The sequence below is a fragment of the Perna viridis genome, chromosome 10 (genome assembly GCF_037379345.1).
Source record: "Perna viridis isolate PV_CMFRI_1.1 ecotype Kerala chromosome 10, ASM3737934v1, whole genome shotgun sequence".
NCBI classification, from domain to species: domain Eukaryota; kingdom Metazoa; phylum Mollusca; class Bivalvia; order Mytilida; family Mytilidae; genus Perna; species Perna viridis.
In genome coordinates, this window is record NC_142454.1 from 31,011,971 (window position 1) to 31,035,199 (window position 23,229).

General features: G+C 31.7%; 2 protein-coding genes across 4 annotated transcripts; one reads left to right on the plus strand and one right to left on the minus strand.

The window, feature by feature from the left end:
- Positions 1-626: 626 nt before the first annotated feature.
- Positions 627-17,012, minus strand: LOC148605361 (transmembrane protein 232-like). Of its 3 annotated transcripts, XM_088550840.1 has the most exons (17): positions 16,905-16,998; positions 16,064-16,260; positions 15,241-15,403; positions 14,265-14,379; positions 13,670-13,775; positions 13,284-13,441; positions 12,705-12,804; positions 12,342-12,514; positions 9,677-9,909; positions 8,770-8,918; positions 7,472-7,486; positions 5,487-5,983; positions 4,966-5,203; positions 4,467-4,648; positions 3,707-3,924; positions 3,339-3,432; positions 627-3,042 (listed from the first exon to the last, which is right to left on the minus strand). In XM_088550840.1, exons 3-17 carry the CDS (start codon positions 15,372-15,374, stop codon positions 2,905-2,907), a joined length of 2,550 nt encoding a protein of 849 aa, XP_088406966.1. In that variant the 5' UTR covers positions 15,375-15,403; positions 16,064-16,260; positions 16,905-16,998; the 3' UTR covers positions 627-2,904. The 3 variants fall into 3 exon arrangements, with proteins under 3 accessions (XP_088406966.1, XP_088406965.1, XP_088406967.1); XM_088550839.1 differs by lacking the exon at positions 16,064-16,260 and having other exon boundaries at positions 16,905-17,012; XM_088550841.1 differs by lacking the exons at positions 7,472-7,486; positions 16,064-16,260 and having other exon boundaries at positions 16,905-17,011.
- On the plus strand, positions 17,005-22,908 carry LOC148605362 (complex III assembly factor LYRM7-like). Its single transcript, XM_088550855.1, has 5 exons — positions 17,005-17,097; positions 19,756-19,828; positions 20,433-20,503; positions 21,134-21,224; positions 22,740-22,908. The coding sequence occupies exons 1-5, from the start codon at positions 17,026-17,028 to the stop codon at positions 22,838-22,840; spliced, it is 408 nt and encodes a 135-aa protein (XP_088406981.1). The 5' UTR covers positions 17,005-17,025; the 3' UTR covers positions 22,841-22,908.
- The last annotated feature ends 321 nt before the right edge of the window (positions 22,909-23,229 follow it).

The following is a 23,229-nucleotide window of genomic DNA, read 5'->3' on the forward strand; positions in this document are numbered from 1 at the left end:
TCCAAATGTAATATCATGCTCAAAGCAGATTGTTGCTTGCTGAAACTAGCATGAAGTGAAATAAGATATGAAACAGGCATTATATAACTTGGATTATAGTTGTTTTTGTGAAATTTTGTTAAACTTATGTACATGCATATGAGTTGATAAGAGCTTGTCATTGGCTGTTTCTCAGATTATATGAGTAAGCTAGGTACAGCCATATGTTGACCTGAGCTATGGGACTGGATGCAATTTTTTCATTGGCAATCCCAAATTTGTATTACTATTCTCATGAAGGAAGAAGGAATATAGGATAGCTAGATAATGGGAAACAGTGACACAAAAGCACACAAAATGCCAGCTCCCACTTATCAGTGTTGAAGCTCTCATAAATTTGAAACGAAAACAGAAAACAATGAAAAATAAAACATGCAAAATAAAGCTTCCTTTTAAAAAGTCCTTTTTTAATTGTACCAAAATAAAAACACAATTCCTGAAATTGGTCTTTAGTTGTCTGTGTGGACAGACTGATCGACGGCTACTTACCATAATACATCCATAAGAATATCAGCAAATAAAAATGAGGTTGGTCTAGTTATTGTTTTAGCACTTTATAGAGGGCTGCTTTGAGATAATACCACACATAGAAAATAATCAGTTTTATTATAACAAATCTAGCATGTAACTGAACAGTATTTCACATAAAAAGTGCTCTATATATTGAATTCCATGAATAAATAATCTCTGGCTCATTTGTGAATAAATCTTTTCAATATAGCTTTAATAATGATAATTAGTACAAAAAGAACTTGAAAACCATGACCTGAAATATAGTGAAACTTGTCTAAACCAAACACTGAATAAACTGTTAACCTGTGTAAACCAGTCATTTTCTTAAATCCCTTCATATCAACTTCTGTACTTTTTGATCTGTGTAAACCAAACTACAAAAACTAAGCAATGTTCACAAACTTGATACTCCCATTTGCCCAATTTGATAACATGACCTTATGACCTTCATATTAATTTGGATCAAAATCTAAAATGGAAAGTGCACAATAGGAACATGTAATAAAGAATCTGTGAAAGTTTCATTAAACTCTATTCAGTGGTGTAGGAATAGTCACTGATAAGAGGTGGATCTCCCCTGTAACGGGAGGAAAGAAGGATGGAGTGACACCCCCATCACTATAGCAAGGGGGAGGGGGGGGGGGGCGTATAGCAAGTCTCTCAGTCCAAAAGCAATTTGTTTAAGACAAGTTTCATTATAGTTAATTGGAATGTATGACTATGATAGAAATAACAAATTATCACAGATTTATCACAAAAACAACAACATTATACACCATAAATTGTTAATACAATAGACAAAACTAAAATGTACATTGATGAAAAACACATAATGAAATGTCTGTTTTTATTACTGAATTGAAAGACAATATTACCCAGCTGTCGTATAAATGTAGATTATTCTTTTGAAAGAACTTAGATGTGCTTTTAATTACTGATTTTTCTCCACTAAATACAGTAACATTTGCAGGGAGAACTAAAAATTAAAAATTTGCTATTAAGGTGGGAGTGTATTTTAGTTTACACTGAACAGAGAATCCCTTGAAAATTGTAGAAATCAGAAAATACTGAAATGGTAGGGAACTGTCTGTAGAAATTTAATCACCTCCCAGTGATTAAAAAGGTGTAGGGATTGATTAATTCACTCACACAGAGTGGGAGAAGAATTTTGACCACTAAAGAGACAAATAGGCAGTGTTTAAAATACATGTATATGGCTCACAGATGATCTTCATTGAAGTGTCATACATGTATGTATTTTTCAATGACAAAATGAAAAATTGAAAAAAAATAAATCATCAGAAGAAATACAGAATGTATCAGTAAAAATTAGCAGGGAATAAAACACATGTCTCTGAAATATTGCTTTACTACATGACTTTATATACATATAATTTTGAGGGAAATACCATTTGATTTTTATGGGGAGGCTAGGATCAAATTTAAAATAAAAAGTCAGGACTGAAATTTTAAAGAAATAAAGAGCCAGTCCAGATCACAAGAAAAAAATAAAGACAAGATCCATTATTGTCCTAATATTTTTTTGCTTAAATTTTCTCAAAATAAAAAGGCAGGATAGAAATTTTGGTCCTAGCCCCCCTAAAATAAAATGGTTGCTCCATAATTGTATTGATCCTCTTCAAATCTCCTGACTGCAAGTAAAATTCCTAAGGTATCACAACCAGGCTCCTGTAACATGTGTAACAATGCTTTAAACTACAATTCTTATCTTGTCCTTTAATTATGTTGGATTTCTAAAAGCTCCAGCTTAAAACACCTCAGAATAAAGTAAGTGGTAAGAAAACAAGATACTAGAGGATTCTTCCATCTAGCAACAAAATTTTTTTATTTCAATTTCAATCCATTGAAGACTGTGCTAAATCCATTAAGCTTTAAGAAAATGCAATGCATTAAAAGTTTTAAAATGTCTGAATTAACATAGCATGAAATGCAATCCAAAACATTAGCATGCACAGAGTATCTCTACTTCAAAGTAGAATTCTTATCATGTTCTTTAATTATGTTGAATTTCTAAAAGCCCCAGCTTAAGAACATCAGAAAAAATACACTTCAGAATAAAGTAAGCTCTAAGAAAACAATTAACACTCAAGTTTTCATCCATTTAGCAATGAAATGCATTTCAATCCCTTAAACTAACTGGTATACTACATCCATTTAAGCTTTAAAGAAATGCAACTTCATGAAAAACAATACATTAAAAGCTTTCAAATGTAGGGCTTAACCTAGCATGAACTGCAGTCCAAAACCATTGGAAAGCACAGTGTATCTCTCAGTAATGAACTCCTAAACGGCCTAGATTAGTAGCTATAGTCCTATTTGAGATTGTCATTATCAAACTTTTTGTAGTTTTTGTGCTCTTTTTTCCTCTACTTCTTTCTGTCTTTCTTCCTCTTCCTTCTGTTTTATCTCTATATATTTCTGTCTCTCCTTTTCTTCATTTTCTAATTCAACCTGCAACTCCTTTCTCCACTAATAAAAAAGAAGAAAAAGGATATAAGACATTTATATTCATCTGTGCCAGATGTACATGTATCTTTTCATTTAAAAGTAAATAGTTTTTCAGGGGTACTGTTTTTTGCCCTTTTTGTCAATCACAAAATATTAGTACAAGAGAAAAATATTAAGTTTAAAATATCATCTTAAGAACTTAAAACATTCTCCTATTTTAATAAACAGATTAAACTCTCTTTGCCATTACAAATCTCTTTAATATAAAATAAGGGGAATGCAAATTGTGACATAAAGAAAACAACTGAAAATTTTACCTGATCTTCAACAATTCTCCTCAAGTCAAAACTCAGCCTGGTATTAATTCCAACAGGGGGTTCATATAATGCTGTAGCCAGTTGTATTTCTTCTCTGAAAATGATGGAATTATGTAATGAAAATGGTATGTTCTATATGTATATCTTAAATACATGCAGACAATTTAAATACTCTTCCTTTTTAAAAATCTAAATGTTGTAAAAACAGAAATCATTTCTAGTAATAAAGTAAAGTTTTCAAACAGGCAATTTCAAGTATAACTATTGAGAAATTTTTCAAATGACGAATGATGAATTTCCTGTTCAAAAGTTATAAAGTATAAAACAAAATGATGATACTGTTCTCCTAAAATAACCATATTACTTACTTAAGAGATGTTCTGTTTGGCTTCTTGGGTCTTGGAGATGTTTTAGGAGACACTTTTGGTGGAGGTGAACTCTTCCTCGTTGTAGGTATATAAGGATTGACTGCTGGTGGCAGCGGTGGGAGGTAGATATTTGACAGACCCCCAGCAATCATACCACCAATCCTACCAGGATTCATCACTGTAGATTTGTTCAGCAGACTCTCTAGATCTGTGTGCACCTGTTTTTTTTTTTTTTTTTGAAAAAAAGAAGCCACCTGACAAATACATTGGAATATATCTTTGGTAAAGTCTTATTTCTTTTATATCAGTTTGTTCTGGCCATGACTTTCTTAGCTAGGATCTTATAACAATAAAACAAAAACACATGGATTTTTATGTGAAACTTTCAAAAACATAAATATTATAAAAAACACATTTGATTGATCAATGTTTTATATCAAAATTGTTTATTTCTCATATGGGCAAGGTTACTTTCCATAAAATAACTTGGCACTGTGACGTCATTAATGTTGATTAATCCACAATCCTCATTTCAAATAATTCCCAACTTAATAAGGCTTTTGATGAAGGAACAATCTTAATTTTGACTTTGATTGATTAGAAATTAAATTATAAGGATTGTTTTTCATTTTTGACCAAGAAAGGCTTGCACAACCAACTAGCAGTAACTGCTCTAGAATTAAAAAAAAATTAAAAAGAATCCTTAATTAACCAAAAAAGCACACAATGTACTAACAAATCTTTTAACTGCATTTTTTACCTGTCCAACTTTCAATGCTTCCAAAACTCTATCATCTTTCTCCATTGAGTGTGCCCTCAATAAACTATTCCATGCAGCTGTTCTCATCCCTTCTCTTGACTTATCACTGGCCAGGCTACGACAGATCTTCACCAGTGACTGTATAGCTCCAAATCTAATACGCCAACTCCAGTCATTTGGACCTATGGAAAATAAAAAAATCAACATTTCAACAAAAAAAAAAAAACCTTGTCTTATAATTGGTTATTGACTACTGGTAAGTTTTTATTCTGATTTTTTCACGAAAGAGTAGAACTAATTAGCAGCAAAAACATTAACCTTTCCAGTAATGGGGGGATACATTTTTGCATGTATATAGTTCATCAAAGATGCATGGATTTTTTTTTAAATTAAGTCATGTTAAATAATAAAAAAAAACCTATCTTGACCAATTGTGTTGTTAGGTCACCTTACATTGGCATTTTGATTTTTGGACTTAGTTCAATGTCTCCTTTCTTACCTCCATCCCTAACTTCATTGGTAGCATGGAAGAAAGCTAAATCCAGTAGACCAGCACTGGTTAGGGGTACGCTTGTATAGCCCCGCTTGAATGGTTCTGATACATCCTTGTTAATGCCCATTAGAGCTATCTTCTGTATATTAGCATTTCCGCCATACATACAGATTTCAGCCAAGATATCTGTGTAGGTTATAGCAACCTCCCAGTGCCATCCATTAATACCAGGGGTGTCAACAAGCTAGGAAACATTAATAGAATGTTGGCTTTATTCTATTACATGATGGTAAAATATACTCAAACACTTTTAGTAATACCTTTTTTCATTATCAAAACCATTAATTTAAAAATAAAACTATTTGTTGTAGACAATTAGGCAGAAACTGACTTTAAAATTTCTCAACTGCAAATATTAAGGTTGAATAAAAAAGACTTAAAAAGGTTGCTTTTTATGTTAAGGGTATCATTTCTTAAAATCTTTTTTTGTGCCAGTATTAACTGAACAGGATTTCCAATATACTTACTGGCAGATTGGTGTATGTTGGTACAGAACTAGCCTCGGAAGCCCGTCCACTAGGTAAATCTGACCCCACTTCAGCTTTCCACGCAGTACCAGGCAATGGATCAGACAGAAAACTTGAAGCTCTCTTTGAATCCCTGGTTGATGGTTTAGTCCTTTCAGAGTCCCTTGTATATTTTATTCTAGCCCTGTCAGCCATCTTGCTTCTTGTATCAGCAAAAGAGACTTCCCTCTCTCTACTAGAGGGCGCTTTAGGCATTTTATCTTTTTTCAAACTGAATTCAAATTTTTCTAAGTTTTCTCTACTTAATGTAGTTTTCTGATTTTGTGGTTTATCAGGTGGAGTGTCATGTTTTTCAGAATCTGATCTTAAGTGTTTACGGGCTGAGTCATGATCTTCCTCGCTTCGTTCATAAATGTCACTGAGACTTGGTTTAGAACTTCCCACACTTCTAGATTCATGAGCTTTTTCAGAAGTATCACTTGTTACACTGTAAACATCTAAAAATAAATGAGAAGATTACTTGGTATGCATCTTTTAAAAGTTAACATAAAATTGGCAGTATATGGCCAAATAAAATAATTTCCTGGTTCTAAGGCCCTTCCTCGTCTCTTTTGAGGATGCCTCATTACCAAATCAAATAGCCAAATAAACAAAATGAAAACAAAAAAAGCATCTTACTCATATTTTTCAAAAAATGAACAATGTAATAAAAGCACCCTCATCATCTTTGGACAAAAAAGTTTAAAAAAAGACTGCCTTCCTCCTCATGAAAAATCGCTTGAGAACCATGAACTTTGAATTGCCTAAAAGAGAAAAAATACCTGAAAACATAAGGTCTCCAAGATGTTAAATTTTATCACGTCAAAGGAAAATACATGTACGTATATAAGCATTAAACTTTTGATGTTTTAGAGTATGTATTATTCAGAGTAACTATGAAGAAAAAGAATTCATCACTAACACCCAGGATTTGTTTTCCATAGACATGCAGGAAACTGAAATTTAGAATAGCAAAAATGCAGAGAGGGGTTCAAATTAGAGATAATCAGTGGTCCATATTGTCACTTTTTGCAAGGTTCTTAAGGAGGCAGACCTAGGGTAAAGGACATGACTCTTGAAATCAGTGGTATGTTTGTATCATATTCAATTTCACCAAAGCCTATCAAGCTTTTATTTGAAACAGAATGAAACCAATCCGTTACTTTGATGCACACATGAGATTAATGTCAAATGCTGAATACAAACGTTCCATTGATTGGTAAGAGTTGTGTCCCTTACCCTAGGTCCACCTCCTCAAGTGAATATGTTTAGAGTCCATAAGCAAATGCTTTGAACAGGGTTTTATTTTCTACCAATGTAATTTAAGCATTTACTTTCAAATGGTCCAAGATTTTTTTATACCTGAAAGCATAATTTGAACCCCAGTGAAGACTACACCTTACGACGATACTGTAGATTGAAAAGTAAAATACACTAATACACAGTCCTTCACAAATAACATAAAGATGCTAAACTAAAGAGGTGAATTCAATTCCATACGTGGGAATATAGTGTATGTGCATGCAATATATTATATGTATTTGTGCTGAAAGTGAAATTTATATCATTATATCACTAACTATTCATGGCCACCAACCATCTTTCATACCATGTAAACAAATTCAATGCTGTTTAGGTGCTCAAACCTTTATTTTGGGTCAAACATCAATCAACATAGACCAATCAGATGTAAAACGATTTTTAACATAACTTCGCTGGAACCAATAAAATGCATCGAATGACATTTGTTTTTTTTTTAGAGAGGTTAAACAAAAAAGAATATCTACAGCCAACTTACTTTCAAGGCAAAGGGAAAAGTCCTGGCAATGCATATATGGAAATACCAGTAACCAAAATATCATTCTTATATTTAGTGTGATTGGTGGCCGTGCTAGTGTACAATTACTTATAAACATGTTTTAGTTTTATGCAACATTTAGTCTTACCATTATTTGAATGAACTGAAAAAACATATAAAACTAATCAAACAAAAAGAATTAATCTACTTTATGGTGGATTTCCTAATATGTGTATACCTCTTCCTAATATGTTCCAATACATGTAATTCCAAGCTTGCTCAACTAAAGACAACCATAAGATCATTATTACACTAAATAATTTAAAACAGGGATTGGCACAATTACTGGCAACAGTAATTGATTATTATTAATCGATAATGTGGCATATTTTCATGTAATTGATTATTAATCAATCACTAGTTACCATCTGTAACCCATTACAATCAATTACACTTAAAGAAGTAATTGAAAATTACTTTTCAATTACCTTCAATTATGTTTAAAGTACACAACAAAAATAATACACAGCTTAACATATTTGTATAGAGAAAAAAAATATGTACTATTTCAAATACCAAGACAAAGTATCAGTCAAGAGTAATATGACTTGTATAATCAACAGATTTTAGAGTTTCTTTCAATTTCAACTCAACAAAGTTGTATATATTATTGTTCCTTGCAAGCATCAAATTAAGTACCAGTCCATATAAAATTCAGACACTGGCTATGGTAAGGTGATTCATTGTGTAGAAACAACTCATGGATCAGATGATGCTTTTTTTGGTCTACATATGCTGTATTTTTAAGTGACTATAGTCCTTTCTGTACTAAGATCTGTACTTTTTGAAAAAAAAACTACACATTAACCTCCCACTAAAATCAGCCAAATAAAACCAAATCAAGAATGATAACTCTTGCAAAGTGCTAATTTCATGTACAGTCTATATAAATTTTATCTCAAAAGTGCAACGCTCAAATTAAGCACTAAGGCTGGTTATATGATCTGTAACAGTTTCTGAACAAGAAATAAAACTGAATTTGGTGGGTTTTATATCACATTCTGTCTGATTTTTTACTAAGACTGCTACCTAAGTTCATCGTGCTCACCAACAATTCATACGCAACTTACAAATCCATATAATGACTACATATAAAGAGGATTTGTATTTAGTAGAACCATAGAAAAGTTATTGAAACTTTCAATATACAAATATGTTCTAATCAATAATAATTTTTAGTATACCTAACAGCCTTAACAAGTTGTTTTCAATTCGTTTTAATCTAAGCTAGATTCCCTTTACATGCTATACTCATAAAAGAGACATTTAATTCTAGTCAATAGTCACCATGTTTGCAACTTTGGGGGAAAAGTACTTCTCTTCTCTTATTTCCTGTGATACCCCCTTACCCCCAAAAAAATCCCTACATCATATAAGTCTTATTACCTGAGTCATCAGACCTGCTACTGTGGGGAGGAGAACCTCCTTTAACCTTAGGCCTTGAACCCCTAGCTAAGCTGTGGAGAATCTTCATTGCTGATATGTTGGTTTTAGCAGCTTCAGCCAGAATCTGGAGGGCAATCATACTGTCCACCCTAATTGCAAAAAAATATTAACCCATCTAAAATATGAATTTTCTCACCCTCATGAAATAATAAATGACATATTTCATCCTTCTCATGCAAATATTCTTTTTCTATGCAAAGAAAAACCATTCAGGAAGTTAGTTTAATTCCCAACGATGTTAGATCTGTAAAATTTGCGGCGATGCAAATTTTTGGTCGTTCCCTACGCGGGACTCAAACTCGTACCGCTGTGACATCTATGGCAACACCGCCTGCACAAAGTCCAGTGCCCTACACCACTCGGCCAGCTAGGCTATATAAAAATATAGCATTCACTGGCCGGGTCATTCCTCCTTGTGGAATTAATCTAGGGCTCTAACTTAGTGCACGATGTATGGTAGTACGGGACAGTTCATCTAGGTGTTATTACGTAGGATAGAGGATCAAATTAATGATGCATGTCACAACAAATCAGTATTATACAAACGTTTCAGAATGTGACGACTCTATTTGCTACACTGCTCCATCGGATCAAATTGATACAGGGAAGATAACGTTAACTTATAGAAGGGTCTGAAAAATTCCCAATAATGTTAGAACTGTCAAATTTGCGATGCAAATTATTTGACAGTTGCAAATTATATATAAATATATATATATTAGGCAATTAAACTTCACATTTTAGATGGCTGACTTTAATCATATTATTATTTAATATTGTCAAAACTTTATCTGACAAAATTAAATCCAGATAAAGGGCAGTAACTCTTGATTTGTAACATATTTACCAGTTTTCATTTGAAAGTCCCATACCACAGGTGGCCAGTGCTTGTAATGCTTCAGCTAATCCTCCTCCTAAATGATTGGTACACCTCCAGACATCTAAGGCATGCCATAGAGTTGGACTAAGGTCATGGACACTACTACTGATGGCCCCACTATGAGCTGACTGACTATTTCTATCGGTGTTAATAGTATTCTCGTGTTTCTGTGCTGAAGCTGAAGTTGCTCGGCTGTAAGGCTGAAAAAAAGATAGTTATGTACCTAATGTTAATTTGATAAAAGAACATACTAGTGCACCTTATCCTCTTGATAAGTAAAATCCAAACCTGATACTTTTTTTTTTTAAATTAAGACACAAGAATGCCTACACTTTGATGGACATAGGCATTCCATGAGCTGTGTTATGACAGGGGACAAAAGCAGCCAAAGTGTTGATATCTAAGATTAAAAAAATTTTAAAAGTTGATAACCAGATAAATTTCAATTCTCTTTTGTTTCCAATGCAAGTAAGTTTTGAAACAATCTCAATATACCATATTGTGCAAAACATGCATGTCACCTCAAATTACACTTGATTTTTTGAGATACAAATGAGAAAATCATACACTGTCATTGTAAAAACTGTTAGTGTGCCATCACAGACAAAAACTGTATACATGTCTTTTAAGATTCCAGGTTGAATGCATCACAAATAAATGTAAATATGCAGCATTTCTGTATTGAACAGACACATATTTATCAGTATACAGCTTTAGGTTACAGACCACCAATTCAACCAATGAGCATTTGGAACGTACGCAAAAATAGTCCTACGCAGAAATTACCCCTGTTCCTCATAGTGCTGTGAAAAAAGTTCTCATCTTATTTAAAAAATTTAAACAGTTTCTGAAAGGAAAAACATTTCTGTACATTTTATAGGTGCATTTTGCTTCTTGTGATGTGAAGCCTAATCTCCATAATGATTTTTAAATATAACCCTATCTTGTGAAAACACTGGGATTTCCCATGCTATTTATAGACCCTTCACTTCCGGTGACCAGTACTGCACTGCAAGTCTGCTAACCCCACATGCCATTCTGAGGATTGTGAGCTGACATATGTAGAATCATGCTGATATATAGTCATCTGCAGGTTAAAGTTAAGGTAAAGTCCAGAGAAGCCATTGAATATTGTGAAATTAGCATAGAAGCCTATGGGAAGTGGAATTAGTGGTTTTTAGCCTTAAGTTGAAGCCATGGCAAAATGAAAAGTTTCTTGAAATAGCTTTAAACTACTTGAAGATCTTGTTAACTTTGCCATGAGAGGAATACACTACAAAAATCCTTCAAAATATGCATTTTTTTAAGTTATAGGTCCAAATTATGGAAAATTGGTCTTTTTGGCTGATTTTTATGTCCTATCTTTTAAAAAGTGTAGAAAATTTAGTAAAAATATCAAATATTAAACTTTGAGGGCTATATTTACCTAAATATGGTAGTAATAAGCACTTGAAATCAAGTTTTGTGTAGATTTGAGCAAAAATTAGGTTAGAAATGAGGAAAAACTCACTTTCATTACTGCGGTTAAGGCCATATAAGCATTCCCCTATGGCAACATGGAAAATCCATTTTTGAGCACTTTTTTTGCTTTAGGTGCCCTTTACTGGTCATGTTTTAATGTGAAAACACTGTATTTACAAATTTAAAGCCAAATATATCACCTTTTGTGAAAATTTAAAGATTTAGGATTTTTGACATGTGATCAAGAAAAAGGGGGAGGCATGTCAGAAATAAATTTTTAAAAATAGACCAATTTCTCAGAAAATGATTACTTTTAAAATTATTTCTTCATTAATATTGTTAAAAAACAAGTTGTGATTGATATTTTTTATTTGAAAAGTCAGAAAAAGTTCTTTGCAAATATTTAATGCATTTCAGTATGGTAGAATATTTTCACTTTTTTGCTCGCACAACTTGGTTACCCTATATTTAAAAATCAAATATTTAAAAAAGTGCTTGTCACATTCCACTGAAACTTTGCAAATGCATTCAGTATGTGTGTAGGAAGATACCTGTATAGTTATTTATTTTTTCTAAGACAAAAAGTGACTCTTTAGGTTACAGACCACCAATTCAACCAATGAGCATTTGGAACGTACGCAAAAATAGTCCTACGCAGAAATTACCCCTGTTCCTCATAGTGCTGTGAAAAAAAGTTCTCATCTAATTTAAAAAATTTAAACAGTTTCTGAAAGGAAAAACATTTCTGTACATTTTATAGGTGCATTTTGCTTCTTGTGATGTGAAGCCTAATCTCCATAATGATTTTTAAATATAACCCTATCTTGTGAAAACACTGGGATTTCCCATGCTATTTATAGACCCTTCACTTCCGGTGACCAGTACTGCACTGCAAGTCTGCTAACCCCACATGCCATTCTGAGGATTGTGAGCTGACATATGTAGAATCATGCTGATATATAGTCATCTGCAGGTTAAAGTTAAGGTAAAGTCCAGAGAAGCCATTGAATATTGTGAAATTAGCATAGAAGCCTATGGGAAGTGGAATTAGTGGTTTTTAGCCTTTAACACTCCATAAATGGTTGAAACATACTGCAGTCAAGAAAAAACCCTACATATTTCATAAGTATCAGTGAACTTATTTTCTTAAATTTTCATACATCAAGCTTACATTACTGGGTCGACTTAAAGGAGTCCTTGGCTTGGACATATTATCTCCTTCTTTAATCTCCCCTGGTTCGACTTCAGCATCAGCCATAATGATCTTTCCAACAGTGATGATAAATCGTAGTGACAAGAGAGCATTTGGATATGGACTGTATGCTTCTTGGCATTCAGACAGACCTTTAAGTAATGATTTAAAATATGAATAAAATATTTATATTGAATAACAATATATAGGTCAATTATTGAAGGTTATTTTCTTGGTTCTAAGTTATGTTAAGTTTGTGAGTGAGTCCAGCAATGTTATCAGAACAGAAGAATGAAATATTCATTTTGTACCCTTAACATATATAATTTTCTAAAATAATACCATCTAGATATGTAAACAGTCTGTTCTTGAACTCGTTTTGTCCTTGCAGTTGACCAGCCATATGGTGGTAAAACAGCCTAGTAAATGCTAGCTGTCCCATCTATAAATATAAATAAAATGACCTTATAAGTTGTTCTATTTTATGATCTTTGAAAAAAGTTAAATCATCTACAGTTCTTGCACTTTCAAAATTTTTTGGGAACTAGTGGTATTTTACAATTTTAAGCCTAACCAGTATTAGCTAGTACTACTCATTGTAGTTTACCTTGCCTATCATCAGCTAAATCTGGTTCAAAGCGTTACATAAATTTGTATTTTTATCCATAAGATTTGATCTTGTCATAAAAGATTCAAGTAAAAAAAATGACCCTCGTTTGAAGGTATGCACTTGTGATTTTAACCATAAGCTACAATGCCTACAAAAAAAGAAGGTTGACTTGGTGACACTGAAAAAGATCTGTGATGGGATAAAAACTGAAATTATTTTAATAAAAAACAATCATGTCTATTTTCATGAAAAGTCTGTTACAACAGATGTGATTCTGGAAAAATGCATATGATCATGTTTTTACTATGTACCTTTAGAAGTTTGATTTCTCCTGTTCTAAGATAGGGCTGGTGTACAGCATCAGTTCTAAGCCAATACAGCATGGTCTCAGCCAAGAAGAATAATGCTGGAATGTGGAACTTTTCTAATGGTGACTGGTCTAAGGAGGTGATCAAAACATCCAAACACTCTAAAAAATACCAGTATGTACAATATTATAACAAAAATGAAAAGCAATTAAAAAGTTAATTTTAAATATTTCCATTCAAACTGATATTGTTTTCTTAAATGCTAATCTTCTTGTTGATATGTTGAATGAATTAAGAATAAAAGAGTTGTCGCACTTTGAGATTTTAACAAACACCTTTCACTTATGTCAACAGGCATATCAAATTTTAGGATCAATAATAAATCAAACCTTCTTGAATCTTGCCTTTGCACTGAGCTAACTGGGCAAGTTCTGTCCAGGCCATTGGTAAGTTGACATATTGCCCAACACCATTCATTCGCAATCCTGCTCTTCTCTGTTTACAAATTTAAATATAAAATATATATGATACTTCTTGAAAATATTTGAAACATACAAAAAAAAAAAAAAAAACAGAAATAATAAGGTTTTGTCTACAGTGTGTAAACATTCTCTTGATCAATTGATTCTTTTATTCTAATGTTCTTTTGCAGCTATTGGTAATGAATCTTGATAATATGAAGTTTACTCAGATTATGGATTAAAACCAAAAACAGTGATTTGATTTATCTATATGCATATAAATTATAGTTTTTAATTACACAAGAAACTTAAGTGAACAAACAATACTAGTGGTGTAGATTTTAACCATATCATCACAACACAAGATAACTCTGTATTAGGTCCAAATCAGCTGAGCCATTGCCTCCAATTTAATTGCATACTCCACTTAATAGCATAAATTCTAAGACAAACAGGGTATGCAAATAACCAAAATCCACTGTATAATTGTAATTTCAAAGCAAAATACTGTAAGTTCCTATACCTTAGATCTTTCCAACATCTTCGTAGCAGTGGCTTCATATTTCTCCCTTTCATCGAGTGACTTAGTATTGTTATACTGATACACAAACTCCTCTGTAACTTCTAATGGATTTCGACTAAGGTTAAACAAGTTTTGATATGAATGTTAAAGCTACATTGTGCAGTCTTAAGTCAAAAAGTCATAACTGACATATATTTCAGAAGTTGACCTTATGAAAAACTTAGGTACCCAGATTCATTTTCACATTCATTTATCTTCAATTTGAAAAGTTTTATTTCATTGAAATATTAATTTAGTCTCAGGTGTGACTGATGAAAAGGCAGACAACTTTATATTTTAGCAAAAAATAAATTGAACCTGCAGGCATTCTGGAGTAAAATTACAAGAGCAGAAAATTTACATGTATTTTACTCCACTTTCTTAATACAAAAATATATGAATATCAGAAAAAAAAACCTGCAAAGAATTTCAACGGAAAAAATGGAACAAATGCAACTTTTTATTCAAAAATACTTTCTATTCATGCTGTATGTTCAATGAAAATGATAAAAGATTAATTTTTATTTTTAATTTAAAGACTACTATGATACAATAAATGATTCTGTCATATAAATGAATAGAACAAGACATGTAAACATAATACAATTCATTTAGAATTTTGTTTTTAAATTTCATTATACATGTACATAATAAGATATCTTTATAAAAAAAAAAAAAACAATAACCATATTGTTCATACAGAAATAAGTAACAGAAAACATGTTAATTTTCACAGTTCCTAGTTTTTGCGGATTCTGTCAAGTGAACATATCTGGGGTATCAATTTTCACATTTTCAAAAAAAATTTATTAGTGTTATAATAGAGTTAAAAATAAGAATCAATTTGGCGGATACTATTTTCCCAGTTCTATGTCCACCACAAAAAATTGCAATTAAGTATGTTTACAGTAAATGGTACAAGTTTGTTGGTAGTTACCTAGTTTGAACAACTTTCTGGCTCTCAACACTCTGCAGGTATGATTGTTTTAGAAGTCTTTCTTGTAGTTCTAATCTCTGACTATGGGAAATTATACCAAACTTGTGTACAATGGGAATCTTTGTTATCGGCATGGTGCTTTTCTGAAATTTTCTAAATTAACCTACAAAAAGTTCACAAAAATTCATTTCTTTTCCACAAAAACACTGCAGATCTGCTTAATACCCAGATCTCTAGTATTCTGTATTGACCATAATGTATTTTATGAGCCTTTATTAATCTTGAACATAAATTGATTCTTCCTACTTTGTCATGGAGCTTCTTCAAATAGTCACAAACAATAAAGTTTGACAAGCAAACAAAAAATTCATACAAGTTAGAAAGAATCTGTAAACACCTACATGTAAGATATCTACAGAAAACCATGCAATTTTCACAACAGGCTCATTTTTATGGTAAGACTTGTTTTGCAAAAATTGAACAGTCATTGAATATATTTTTGAAGACCAATATGATACAAATCATCACAAACAACCATGAATTTAAAACTGTGTTGAAAAAATTGCATGCAGAACCCCCAAAAAAGAGAATAAAAGACAGCATCAGAGTTTCCCAGTCCACAGTTTTAACACAAGAATACTATTGATTTTATCAGAGTGTATTGAAGTAATGTACATGTATTTCAGGTGGTTCAGTAAATAGTAAACTTAAAGTATTATGCATAATATATTCTTTCTCAAAGACTCACTTACAACTTCCATATCTATTGGTCAACCTTTTAAGTATGCTTAATATAAAATACAGTAGAAACAATATATTTTACCATGGATCATGTTTTAACTGCACTTAACAACTGGTGACTGACAAATACATTGTACATGTAAAATCCTTTGCACTCATCAAAGATACAAATGTTCTTAGATCTTTAATACAGTCCTCACGGCAGTATAGAGTTGGACATTTGATCTTTAATCATTGGCAGTTTGATTTCAGTCTGACAGGAAGTAAGAAAAGTTAACCCTGCAAATATGCATAAATTGGAGGCCCTGTTTGAATTATGAAGAGAAAGAACATAATATGTCCCCATGCCCAAGGACTATGTGTTCCACACTAAAACGAGACAGCATTAAAAGTTGTTTTGCATATTGACAAATTAGTATAAATAGAAACAACAAGGTTTTGTGGTCAATTTATGATCATTGTTTAATTAATAGATGTAAATAAAGGCAATAAATTTTGTGACATAAGTACTTATAATTTGATACCTACAATGCACATTTTTTTTTTATTATTGTAAAATTGATAATGGAACTTGAAAAGTGTTCAGTCCTAATATTACAAATCTCTGGCACACAATTTACAGGTTACATCTGCCTCATATAATCATATATTATGTACTTCCTAAACCTAATAAACTTTAACAAATACAAAGAGCATGCACATGTACATACAGACATATGTAAGAAAGTAAACATTACAGCCAATTGAATGCTATATTCTTGTTATCATTTAACAACAACTTGTTAAATTTCACTCCCTGCATGTCAGCTGTTTGGGTGTCAATTGAACAGTGTCATTTATTGCACCAGCATCGGTTTGTTAGCTTTTTCAATTTATCGTAAATTATAATCTTAGCTTAATTATGTGGAATGTACAATTTCTACCTGCAGAGAAAGCACAAATAGTGGGTTAAACCAGAGTTTTCGGCGTAATTTTAAAGTAATTTAACCCCTTTCCCTCCATATTGTTTGTTTCCATAGAACTACTTCCGGTATTAAGAATTGAATGGTAAAAGCCCGGAACGATATTTTAGGAACTTTTCTGGATTCTACCTCAACAATGTCAACACGCAGCAAGGTGAAATGTTACTTGCATCTTTTATCTCAGAATGCTTTCAAAATATACTTTCTAAAACTTGTATGAATAATCCATAAACAGATTCTCGCTTAAAACATTCACCCTTTGACATTTAAGAATTTACATAGACAATTTTATTTGCACAATCACATTTACAGTAAATGGTTATGTAAATATACAACAAAAACAGTACAATGTAATATACATTATATATAAACTAAATTTATGAACATGGTGTGACAGTGGTATAAATCTGATAAAAATAGGTTAATCTATATTTTAAACTTTGACGTTATATATTAATATAATTTCTGTTAAATTAAATTGACCTTTGTCTTTGATTCCAACATTCATTCATGAATTTGATAGTTATTTTTGGTATTTCTATAGAGCTACTGTTTAATATATATGCTATATCTCTCGGTGTGAGGTGAGGTTTTGATGAAGAAATTAAATTATGGTTGTCCAATTTCATTCTTATTGAAATAGAGAATTTTATTTTCTCACTAAAGAGACAATTCCATTTTTAGCTGTGTGTTCATATCACAACACCTACGTTATGCCTGAGCTTGCCAAAACTACGCAGACTTTTTGTATCGCACTAGACTTCTAACAAATAGGCTGGAACAGGGTTATGTTGCTATAAGATTGAAGTCATCAGTACAGAAGTTCTATGGTTGTCATCATGAACTTGTAGATCGTTATGGTGTATCCATCTGCGCCCTGAAAACTGATTTGTTTAAGGTGTCATAGTTTTCCTTTCCTCTTTTGACTACCCTAGACTTGACTTTTTATGAGCAAGTTGGCGGGTGTTTCTAGAAAAGCAGAGGACGCTTATCCTACTGGTGCACCTGGTCCATGTTCCTAAGTTTTTAGTGGAGTCCGAGTTGCTCATTTGCTTTTGTTACTTTGTATGTATTATTTTGGTCACTTTATGTCCTTTGTTGTGTATGTTTGTTTTCCATGTCTGGTCTTTGTCTCTGGGTTATATTCTTCTGATTACTGCTAAAACCTTGGTTCCCTTGATTACTCTTACTCCAGTGAACGTACATTAAATCTGCCATTATTGTTGTTGTTCCCTTTTCTGGTGCAGAGATTAAACAAGTATGGGGAACCATATGGGATACAACACAATTCCACTATGTTGGTATTTGATTTATTGATGAAAATATAGTATTGGACAAAAATGACTGTAGAGAATCTATTTTTAGTCTAACATTTATATGTGGGAATTTAAACACTTTGTTTTTTTTTAAGGCAAGTTAATTAAAAATGCTGTTTATCTTATTTCAATTCTTATTCAAATAGTTATTTGATTGAAATAGATTAAAAATTGAAATCATTTCGAATTTTTTAGATCACTTAAAATTAATGTACTGTAGGGTGTTATCAATCATTAGATTATTGAAACTTGCTAATATTTTAATTGATAAATATTCAAATAGTCTTATGTAAGTATTTTATATACCATTTTTGTGCAATTTAAATCACATTTGAATCAATTCTAACTTTGAAAATTAAATCATTTAAACATTTGCACAACTTTAATAAAATCTACAACAAAAAAAAAACTTTCAAACAAAAATATCAATTCTGTATAGCATTAAAGGCAGATTTCAAAGCATCAGGCTGATACTGTTTTTTCTTCATTTTTTTAGATATCTGTAAATAATGAAATATCCCAAATTAGGTTTGTTTTGTTCAGTATGAACTTTTCTATTGTTAAATACTGCATATTTTTTCATTTCCATTGATTTTTTTTTAAAGTAAATGTTATTTAAGATGAGGGAAAATATGTTTGATATTTTAATTTGTCAAATCCTCAGAAAATGTTCACTTTTTGTTAATCTGGCTTTCCATAGTTTTTTTCTTATGACACATGACATATTTTGGTATTGTGATTGTTGTTTGGGAAGCTTTGCAAATGGCAGACAATAAATCAATATCGATTGATTGGTTTCATGTGTATTTTCTACATTTCTAAATGGGATTAAATAATATGGCATTCAGAGGTTTTGGAAAAGTTGGAAATATTCTATGTTGAGCTTAAAACTTGAAAATTACCTAGAATGTGGACAATCTGATCTTTGCTGTTGTTTTCATGAAACAGGTCGGTTTCAGTGTCAGCAACCTCTGACCTCTGACCCAAGTATGTGCAATCAGTTACATACAAAAATGGATATTAAAAATACACCGGAACTAGTTATACAGCAGAAAGAGGGTACAGCAGTATACCATGCAAACTCATAGTAGAAAATAATGATTTACTATGACTTTTTATCATTATTTTTTTTAAACATTTTGAAGGCAGTATTTTAGGACATATTTGTTCTATAATTGTTGTCGTGTTTAAATACGCTGACAACATTTTGTTTTAATTTTCAATTCAGTTTGATAACCATATTGGTTCAGAAAAGTTCACTATTTTCACAATGTTTTGGTATCTTACAATCATTGTCACATGTATACCGGTACAAGTAAATGACAAATTACTTATATACGATCCAGTCAGTGACATTTATTTTCTGTTTCAGTTGTAGAAACATCTTCTTTTAAAAGTATAATGATGGATTCAATTGCTTATAAATTTGTACTTACAGCAAATGAATCTGTATTACATTAAATTTAAGAAGAATTTTGTGTTTTAATATTTTGCAGGCTTTAGCTGCATTTAAAGCATTGCACAAAACAAGGCTGAAAATATTAAAAGGTGATGAAAAAGGTTTAGCAGGTATGGAATATAGCATTATTGCAAGGGGAGATAATACAGAAAATTAATCTTTTTGAAAGAGAATTATAGTTCATTGACATAACCTAAATAGTTGATTTGGGTTAAAAAGAGACAGTCCTGGACTCAGGGACACAAATACTTCAGTCTGAGTCTTCAAGAGTAACTCCAAACACATTCTTTGGAGTTAATGGGCACACAAACAGTGAAGAATTTTCTCCAACTTTAGTAATTTTTGAAGTTTTGTGGTGCATTGAACTAACATTATCTTTTAAGGTTAATAGTGTTAGATACATATGTCACATCAATAAATAATAATTCTCTATAAGTTGTCTTATATGAAATCATTCAACTAAAATCAGCAGCTGATTTACTCAATTCCTACCTGTTTGTAATGCAACTGTGAAGGATAAACACAGATCCAGGTGTAATCTTCTTGAATAACATGTAGGAATTTTTTTAAAATGTAGATAATATAGCTTTTTGATCTTCCAAGAAAGTAAGTGGACATATTTTATGCACTTTATTATTTGATTATGAAATGTTTGTATTATGATAAATAGATGAAATTGTAAAATGTTAATTTTTTAATGATTTTATTCTTCAGCAATACGAGAAAGAATAAACACAGAATTCAGGAAAAACAAAGATGAAACAGATTCAGAAAAAGTTGATGAGGTTTGTATGTTGGGAAGAGGACAATGGCAACAAAATTTGTTTTATTTATAAGACAAAAAAGCCTTACTAAATAAAATATAAAAGTATGTCTGAAGAATTTATTTTTCTGTATATACCTACTGAAATTTGGTAATATGATTGGCAATTGTCAACCATTATGAAATCTTGAGTTTTCACCTTGCCTTGTTCATGTTAATGATCCTTGAAAATGGAACCTATTTTTGTTAATAACACTTTTCTTTAGCATTTGGTTTTTATTCATGCACAACAAGGATTTTTGTTACTCTGTATTAAGTTTGTTTTTCTGTCTGAATGACATTTTGGGTATCCCAGTGCAAAACATGGACTTTGCCATTGGTCAACCAAAGGTGGACCATTTTCTAACCCACAACTCATCTGAAACCGCTGAATGGTATTCGATGAAACTTTCAGAGTATCTTTATAACGTGATGCCATTGTGCACCTCATATTTCATTCTTCTATCTGAGTACCTTAAATCAATTGTTGAGTTCCTATATGGCTTGTAGGAAAGGGGAACAGTGACGTCACCAAGTCAGCTTTGATCAGTTTTTTCTTGTTTTTGTTTTTGATTTTTTAATTCATCTCAAATTTTAAAATTCTATTTGGTAGTTTATTAAAGCAGCAGTTGATGTAGAGGCTTACCTCAGCAAACACATGGTCCAAGCAGAGGTTATTGATAAAGGAGATAAACCTGTTTTTAGTAAGTTATCAAGTACAGAGATAGATGAATATTTTACATCCCTAATATGAACTAGTTTATCCTTTACTGACAAAAATCTTGTATGTAACAAGAATAGGTATGGTGAATATGTAAAAGAGACAACCCCCCCACCTGGATGAAGATGTCAGCCCACTGGTCTCCAATGAATGTATCACACCTCTGGGCGGGCTGCAGCTGGTGCTAAAACATCAAGGTGAAAACGAAAAAAGATACAGAGGCGAGAAATTCCGACTTGGGACAGGCAAATAATGTGGCAGGGTTAAAGTACTTTGGCATGATCACAACCCCCCCTCTTTAAAATCTGGCATCTGTGGAAGAAATATTACTCAATTAATCACACCTAAAAATCAGTTAAAAAATGTCTGAGTCCTTTGTTAATACAGTTGAAGATTTAACACTTTCCCTATACTGGATGAAAGTATTATGGCAATTCAATTAGAACAGATACCACTTTCAGTATAGATAACGGTAGGCATCATAGCGAGTTGAATAGTTGTGGGCACAGATCTGCCAGTTGGTTCCACTTCATTGCTTACCTATTAATTGCATATCTTTTTCTGACAAATAGGCTATGTAATTAACAGGAATCGACTGTAAAAATGTGTCCTACTCAAGTGTCAATCTCAGTAAGAATCAGGCAGTAGGTAAACAATATATGAAAAAAAAAACACCATTTTGAAAGTGTAATTTGACTATTTGCACAGTCAGAATCAAGGAAAAAAGACTATCCGTATCATTTTGGTAAACTGAGTTATAATTTCATTGAAATGCAATCAAAATGAATATTTCAAGAGCAAATAACTCTGTCTAAGACATAATTTTTTTAACATTCCATTATAAACTTTCTGAACAAATCCAGTGATTCCAAGATCAAATAGTGGTCTTTTCAAGTGAATATATTATCTTTGAGTGAATGTACATTGTCAGATCAGTGGGTTTTCATGCGTGTTTCTGATTGGTCTGTATCTTACCAAGACTTACTGTAAACATATTAATTTTTGTGGTATACTAATTTGACTATTTTCTTGGTGGACAGAAAATTGCGAAAAATAGTACTTGTGAAGTTGATTTTTTAAAAATATATAATGCTCTTCTATTTAAAACAGCGAAAATGGATACTCACGAATATGTTCACTTCACAGAATCCATGAAAATTAGCCACAGTGAAAATGAATATGCTTAATTACTATTGCACACATATATAATTATTGTGGATAGTCACTCTAGCTTAGAAGATAACATCTAGAGGATAAGGTCATCATTATTGATACCAGCTATTCAAATTTAGAAGTACACATTATAACAATATAGGGCAGAAATCTACCTACTGAATCCACTTAGATGCCCATCTTACATGTATTGAAGAAGTAAGAAAATATATATATCAGTTTAATTCATATTGCCATATTTGTGATAAAACAACTTTACTTTCTTCCAAAATAATCAACTTGGTGGAACTATATAACTGACAATATTAATCTTTTTTTTTTTCAGAATTAAAATTAAGAGATGAAGTATTAACAGATCACACACTACAACCTCCAAGACCAATAAGAACTAGAAGGCCTAAGAAATGTTCTGATGATCCAACATGATTTTGAATTTGTTTTGTGCTTATTAATGTGTTCAGTTTTAATTATGTATAAAGAGTTTAAGTGTTTGATCTGTGCGTTCATTTTTATTTTCTTATTTCATAGGGACATGGTGGAGGGCTCTATCATTTTTTGTATGTTTTTGACCCATCCCTTTTGAAATTAAATTGTAAGGGGGAAAATGAGTGTTATCATTAGAATTGATAGGAAAAGCTTGTTTTTGGTCAGATTTTTATGATTGATTTCCTATTTCAATTTAGTTTTTTTTCACAGGGTAAGCTTATCTTTTACTGTTATGGAGTAAAAGGGATACAAAAATGGGCCACGCCCCAAAAAATCAACTTTTTATTTTTGTTCTGATTTTGAAAAAAAAAAGTTAAATACCTTATGAA

Bases quoted from the DNA above. Each gene is read 5' to 3' on its own strand.
- LOC148605362 (XM_088550855.1), top strand. From the start codon at position 17,026: ATGGTAAAAGCCCGGAACGATATTTTAGGAACTTTTCTGGATTCTACC. The intron at 19,829-20,432 runs GTATGGAATATA...TTTATTCTTCAG, and splicing joins TGATGAAAAAGGTTTAGCAG to CAATACGAGAAAGAATAAAC. The intron at 21,225-22,739 runs GTAAGTTATCAA...TTTTTTTTTCAG, and splicing joins AGGAGATAAACCTGTTTTTA to AATTAAAATTAAGAGATGAA.
- LOC148605361 (XM_088550839.1), bottom strand. From the start codon at position 15,374: ATGCCGATAACAAAGATTCCCATTGTACACAAGTTTGGTATAATTTCC. The intron at 14,380-15,240 runs GTAACTACCAAC...GTTTAACCTTAG, and splicing joins CAGAAAGTTGTTCAAACTAG to TCGAAATCCATTAGAAGTTA. The intron at 12,515-12,704 runs GTATTATTTTAG...CATTACTTAAAG, and splicing joins ACTGTTTACATATCTAGATG to GTCTGTCTGAATGCCAAGAA.